General features: G+C 36.2%; 1 protein-coding gene across 1 annotated transcript; it reads right to left on the bottom strand.

The window, feature by feature from the left end:
- Nucleotides 1-2549: 2549 nt before the first annotated feature.
- On the bottom strand, nt 2550-6548 carry LOC127637398 (NADH-cytochrome b5 reductase 3). The gene is made up of 9 exons (XM_052118433.1): nt 6379-6548; nt 5868-5993; nt 5712-5784; nt 5497-5603; nt 4719-4848; nt 4323-4406; nt 4127-4212; nt 3820-3919; nt 2550-3685 (listed from the first exon to the last, which is right to left on the bottom strand). The coding sequence occupies exons 1-9, from the start codon at nt 6394-6396 to the stop codon at nt 3513-3515; spliced, it is 897 nt and encodes a 298-aa protein (XP_051974393.1). The 5' UTR covers nt 6397-6548; the 3' UTR covers nt 2550-3512.
- Between the last annotated feature and the right edge of the window lie 812 nt (nt 6549-7360).

Genomic DNA, 7360 nt, shown 5'->3' with positions numbered 1-7360 from the left:
TGCCAAGTATTGATATTTATTTTGTCTGGGATCCACAGGTGTCAGAAGCAAAGCTCGCTTATGCCACCTTGTGTAGCGGATGACAAACTGCACTTTAGTTTTCTACCATACGAGACGTGCAATTCCAAAAAGCTTGTCCTTGTTTAACATAGGTATTTACATACTCAAACAAAAGTCCATTTTTATTGAGTTAAGTGTAACTGCAAACTGATTTTTTGAAATAGTTTACTCCAGGTAAAAAAAAAAAAAAAAAAAAGGAAAGGGAAATCATCAACTCCCTCTTGAGGCCAATAATTGAATCGCCAGAGATGGCCAGGTGATGGTGAGAGGATACTAAGTTGATTTGAAATTAAGATATTTCTCTATCATAGATTTGGGAAAGGGGGGAAATCATTTCATTTTGGCAGATCCCAACCAGCAGAGCAACGTTTAATCTACTGGTCTCTGTAAATGACCCAGACCAGCTCTCAACTTGTTGGGTAAAACAGTTCAAGTAGAAGTCACATACCTCAGTGTGTGTAGTTTCAGTATTGAAAAAAATAATGATTATCACTCCCTTGTCCTCCAATAGTAAAAAAGCAGAGGCTAACTTGCGCTAATGGTTGGGCTGATATTGCTATGTCAGGCTGGTGAGGATGCTCAAACAAACAGAGAAATGGTGAAAGCACCAGTGTTTACTATTTCGGGGTTCTCGATCTACAAATGGTTGACAATAGTACATATTGTCTCTGCATATTAATTTGGAATAGGAGACAAGTGTTTCAACTCTGGTAAAATTACACACTTCCCCTAAGTGTCTTAAAAGCCTCATTTGAAAGCACACACATTTCAGTGGGACTATTCATGTGTGCACAAAAGATTGGGAATTAATTGTGGTTTAACTCCATTACATGTTGCAGATTAAGTCACCATTATAGAGATTTTTGTTCTCTTTGGTTAAGCACTTGAACCTTCACACACACACAAACACATATAGTTTTGTTGTACTCTAATCTGCCTTGGATACTATTATTCTGATGCAAAATTTGTAATGCAGCACTTTTCATTGAATCGCATATGATGTGTTATTCCTATTTTATAAATCACTTTGGATCAAAATTTCAGCCAAACGAATAAATGTAATGTTTGTGCATGTCACATCACTGTGACATTTGATTAGCAGTACAAAAGTATTCAAATAGTAAAATATTTTGTGATATAGGATCTGTCCAAATAGTAAAACTTTTAAAGTATGAAGGAAAACATTGTGCTCTTTTTCAGCTTTTACCTCAAGATCATAAATTGATACACTTTGCTCTGTTCCATTGTCATAGATCTAGCAGAAATATTCTTGTGGCATCTTTAAATGAACGAGGTTCAAGTGAAGAGAACACCAGTCACCAAAATAAATATCAAACAGCATCAGTTACACTATGTGTATGTCCAAATGTGTATGTTGAACATAGATGAAGATTTTTAGAATAACATCTCAGCTTTGTAGGTCCTTTCAATGCAAGTGAATGGTGGCTAGAAATACAAAGGTCCAAAAAGCACATAAATGTAACCCACAAGCCTCCAGTGGTTTAATCCATGTCTTGCGAAGCATTCCAGTTGGTTTTGGTTGAGAACAGACAAAGAAAATGTCTCCTTGGCGATCATGATTTAAAGCTTCTGAAGATATGTATTTAATCACTGGAGTCTTATGTATTACTTTTAAATGCTTTAAAACAAGCCAAGTTGAATTTAAATGCTCAATATGAAGGTATTTATAGGTAAACCGATCCAAAATCCCACCTAATCTTAAATGTTCAAAATATAATAATTTTTCTTTTTTGGAAGCGACAGGCAAAGTTGCAGATAAATGGTATACAGTATATGTTGTGAATATTGTGCTATTCAGTTCAACCATTTATTGTCCACACAACTGAAATTCAGCAGAATAATTCATAATTCAATGGGGGCCACTTTCTGTCAGTGCATGATGGATTTTCAGGGTAGATGTCTTTTAAGAGGCTTCTGGTAAGTAGGTGTCTGCTAAATACCAACGTTAGCCAGTATAAAGGAGGAGGGAGGTACTTGTGGGATGGTGGGTCCCAAACCAATATTGCGTTCCAAAGGTTGGCGGTTTGATCCTGAGACAGACAGTTCATAAGTTTAATGATTGTCTTTCTATTATTCATAGTGTATAACCTGTAGCTAGAGCAGAATTCAAACCTTCATGTGTTAGTTACTAAAGCACAAACTTTACTTCTGTGCCACTTTGCCTCCAAGCTTAAGGTGGCTTGATATGGTAGTCGGTGGCAGTATGTTGGCACCAAACCAGATTTGCATTCCAAAGGTCACGGGTTCAATCCAATTTGCCATATGCAGGCTCCAGTGGTTTAGGGGTTGAAGCCAAATAACCAAATCCCAACATCCAGGGTTTTAGCTTGGTTTTGTGGAAAAAACAGAGAGCCTACCCAGAACCCAGGAAAATGCATTCAAAAGTGCACCATACATTGTACTAGTTTGTTCATATACACTACTGGTAACATTTATTTTCAAGTTGTTAACACACTATGACACATCAATAAAGAATAGATTTTTATTAGTCAATGCACAATTGCAGGAGTATTGTTAGGCCACATATACTCTATAAACTGCAAACCAGTAATAATAATAATAATAGCATTTTAAAAATGCCTGGATATGGCATTTATAGAGTCAAGGACCTTCAACTGAAACATAAATAGGCCTTAAAACATGGCACATGAAAGTAAGGCACTCAAGATACTAAAAGCAGGTAGAAAAATATCTGATTTCTGTTTTAAGTCTATTCACCCTCATGTTGTTCTAAACCCATATGTCTTTCTATCCTCTGTGGAATGCAAAAGGAGATGTTAGGCAGAATAAAAATCTCAGTCACCATTCACTTTCATTGTATGGAAAAAAATAATCAAAAGGTGACTGAGACTAACATGAAGAAATAAAGTCATACAGGTTTAGAAATGATTATAAATGACTCACCCTCATATATAACTAACCATTTTTTTAGCAAAGTGCAATGAATTGTCTAGACAAATGAATGTAATTTATGCAACACCAGGTCTCACTTTAGTGTCCATGCATGGTACAGTGTGATTGCACACACTGTAAAGTATTACCCAACACCAACATCCATGGATGCTCAAACAAAACATAAATCAGTCCTGCTTGTGTTAAACAAAAGGCAAGTAAAAAATCTTGGTACATGTTTAATGATGATTTACAGAGATATCTGCTGAAATTATGTATGCTGCACTTTTTGTTTGCATAAGACACAAAACATAAGTTTCTTCAACTTATTTTGGCAAATATGAAAAGTGCATTTATTTTCAGCATATAGACTAGAAAGGTAAAGGTATATCTTTTTATTGTTATAGATCCTTTGACCTTTCCGGTTAAGGTGAATTTGGAATATGAGAGCTATACGTGCATCTTGCAGGTGGTTGCATAATTACAATTTTGAGCGAAGCTTCACTTTCATGGTTTTAGATGAAAAAGGTGAGACCCTTCTAGAAGGTGAAGCGCCTGTCAATGGAATGGCCCACCTTGTCCAGGTTGGGGTAGCAGGCAAACTGGATCATAGGAGGAGGTCCACACATGAGGATGAGTGTGTCATCTCCAGTTGGAGGAAGATGGTCCTTCACCATGTCCTCACTGATAAAGCCTTGGCTGTACCCCCAACCTATGAAATACATATCATTACATACTGTCAAGTCAATTCGTTCTTTTTTGTATCGTGCTAGTGTGCCCTTGAGTCGGTTAAACTCAGGTTGTTCAATAGGGAATGTTAATTTGGCTAAAACAAGAAGTTCCTACCTTCTGGAGCCCTGTCAAGGGTGAACCACAGCTTGAATCGTGTCGGGTGATTGGCCATGATCTCTTCTAACTCAGGCCGTAGAAGAATGTCTTTTTCTGTCTGTCAGAATATAAAAAAGGGGAATGGGAGGGAATATCTGTTAGTTTAAAATACTTGAAAGAATTGTGCCATATACAAATTATGCACATACATATACATATATATATATATATATATATATATACACACACACACACATTGGGGGGGAGGTTATTTTTGTAGTATTTTCATACTAATATGAACAAATTAAAAGCCACAATAGACTACCTGGTTTGCAAAAAGTAGGTAACAAACAGTCTTGTCCATCGGATCTTTCATGACAGCTTGAATTATTTGAAGCATAGGTGTGATGCCTACATTAAATAAAATAGGAAAAGACCAGAAAAGATCATTGTCACTCTCCCTAACTGATTTGCAAACAAATATAAATAAATAACTTAAGACTGTATGGCCATGCGTTTACCTGTGCCACCAGCGATCATGCCAACATGCTTTGCAGTTTTAATCACAGGGGGTGATTTCTTATCAGGCCTGATTGCAAATGATCCTGCATAAATATTGATACTGTAAGTCATAATACATCATGATCACTACGGAACAAAATTATCTGTATTATCTTATGGTCAGTATCATTTTTAGACAAAGCACAGTGCTGTTATCACTCTTGGAAATGGATGTCATATATACAGTAAAATACAAACCACATTATACTCTCATTGCATTAGGTATGTTCATGGGCAACAGTTTTGGCAGATTTGCGTTGCAATATTTTTTTTTTTAAATAACTTCAAGTAGATGTTTTCATAACTTTTACCCAACTAAATTTCAGCATAGTCTACATTTTTGACTGACTACAGACCTCTGCCTCCGTAAACCAGCAGTCCACTTGGCCCTCTGAAATCAATTGTGTCACCAATACGAAGACTCTCCACATATTGGGACATCTTCCCACCCTCAGGGAACTTTGGATGGATGTTTTTGTAGTAGATCTATAAATCAGACACAAAATCTTTCATCTTAAGTTATCACCTCACACAATTCGTGGATCAGAAATGTGATATAAGTTATTTGTGCTTGCTTGATTAGACACTTTAAAGGGATAGTTCACCCCAAAATAAAAATTATCTTATCATTTACTAACCCTCATGCCATCCAAGATGTGTATCTCAGCTCTGTAGGTCCATGCAACACAAGTGAATGGTGGCCAGAACTTTGAAGCTCAAAAAAGCACAGCAATGCAACATAAAATTAAATCCATATATATTTACTTTTTACTATCATTTCTCCTCCCTGCCCAGCAGGTGGCAATATGCACAAAGAATGTGGAAAAACAAAAAGTCAAAAATATTAGAATGTTAAAGTGGAGATTTATTGTTAAAAAAAAAAAAAAAAGTACTGTTTCTCACCCACACCTATCATATTGCTTCTTAAAATATGTATTTAAACACTATAATATGGATTACATTTATGCTTACTTGATGTGCTTTTTGGACCTTTCTGGGATGGCATGAGGGTGAGTAAATGATGAGACAATTTTCTTTTTTGGGTGAACTCTCTCTCTAAAAGGAACACCTCTGCCTTAATTTGTTTTACAGTATTAGTATGATATACATTCCTGTATCTAAAATTTGATATACCTTCACAACCAGATCAACAAAGCCCTTGTCATCATCACTTGAAACAGGGGTGTATGGCCTCACCACAAGGTTGCCATCTATCTTGGCAGATAGATAGATGTGTTGGCCTGCAAATATAATACATACATGGATATTAAAATTAGCAAATTCACGTTCATACAAGGTTTGGAAACAATACAGAATTGTGTATATCTATAACCAGCAAGCGTACCCACCTACGGGGAGTCCAAGAACATGATCTGGTGATTTTAGAGCAAATCGAAACTTCCTTGTGTCATGGCTAATAATCTATTTACAAAACAGAGAAGGAACCAGTTTCATTCAGTTTCTATAAACAATATGCATTTCACATTTTAAAATGCAATTGTTACCTCTTTGTCAACCAGCCGTAATGGATACTTCACATTGGGATCCTCAAGTGTTATGGCAGGTATTTTCTTTACGCGAAAGATCCACCGGAGTATGTCAACAAAGCGTTGAATGCTACCGTAGATTAACTGCAGAACGTGCATATAAAAGTATGCAATGTATGTAATCAAGTAATAACATAATGACATCAAACATGTCGATATGCAAAACCATGCTCGCCATGTTCTGCACAGAGACTAAAACCAGCAGTGAAAACAAAAGTACAATACTTCTAATGGCTGAAATAACATTTAAAACATCTAAAATCTGAGGATTGCAGTATCATATAACGGCGGAACAACGCCCTGCTGCAACCAAACACAGAAATGCTAACAAAAAAGGTGTTAAACGGTGATTTAATCTGTAATGCCAATTTATTTGTCTGCACGAAGTTCACACATATATTTCTAAGTAATTTCCAGTAGTTTGGCGATATCTAGAAACTAGCACAGATAATAAAAGACAGATACTCACGTTAACTATGAAGCTCATTTTTCTCTTGCAGTGTTTACAGAGATAATAAAACTGACAAGTCACGGTTGCTGCTCGCTGGCTGCTGTCAAACGGACACTTCCTAGTTTGCGAATATAAGTCCCACCACCCACTTATGTTTTCACATTGTAGTGGACGTTCTTCTTCTTCGGGTTTACGGCGGGTGGCACCAACGTTATGGTGCATTATCGCCACCTACTGTGTTGGAGTATAGACCAGAGTTTACCCATTTCGTTGAAAAAATAAATTAAAAATAATTATCTTAATCAGCTCTGTTCTCTTGAGATAATGAAATACACTCTCTAATCCATAAATACGTATATTTTAAACTTTATTTATTCCACTCCCACCTTTCTAAGTTCCCTTTTCATTGTTTCTCATTCAATAGAATACTTTTGACAGACACAAATAGCATGCTCTACTGACTCCTCTAATCCACAATGCTCACACAATCCTGTTGGATGTTTATTTATTCATTTAAAATTTTTATTCAGCATGGTATGCCCAACCCTTAATCTTATTAAAATATTTTCCTCTTTGGTGCGTTAGCTATCCTCGCTACTCCTTCTTCCCATTGTTTTTCATAAAGTTGATGTCCTGTGTTTCCTGTATCCCATTTTTGTTGCCACTCCTAAGTAATATATATGCTTTAATTATTGCTTTATTTCATATTTACTAAGTGAGATATTCATGATCTCCTCATTTTCCAAAGCCTGTTTTGCTAACCCATCAACCACTTCATTGCACTTTATCCCCCTGTGAGCTGGTATCCACATAAATATTGTCATGAGGTTTGAGAATGATCTGATGTTCTCAAATTAACAGATAGTTTTAAGGATGGAATACTGAAAGCAAAACCCATTCTCCCTGTATTAGGATCTTTAGATCCATCAGTATAGCTGGGACAAATGCTTGATATACAGTTTGTGGCCTATTTTCAATAACATCTACAATATTTCCAGAG

The sequence above is a fragment of the Xyrauchen texanus genome, chromosome 45 (assembly GCF_025860055.1).
Source record: "Xyrauchen texanus isolate HMW12.3.18 chromosome 45, RBS_HiC_50CHRs, whole genome shotgun sequence".
NCBI classification, from domain to species: Eukaryota; Metazoa; Chordata; class Actinopteri; order Cypriniformes; family Catostomidae; genus Xyrauchen; species Xyrauchen texanus.
The sequence above is the reverse complement of the archived record's forward strand: the minus strand, read 5'-3'. Positions and strand labels throughout refer to the sequence as shown.

Coding starts and splice junctions, on each gene's coding strand:
- LOC127637398 (XM_052118433.1), bottom strand. Junction 5,604..5,711: donor TGTTCTTGGACTCCCCGTAG/GTGGGTACGCTT, acceptor TTATATTTGCAG/GCCAACACATCTATCTATCT. Junction 3,920..4,126: donor ACCTACTTTTTGCAAACCAG/GTAGTCTATTGT, acceptor ATATTCTGACAG/ACAGAAAAAGACATTCTTCT.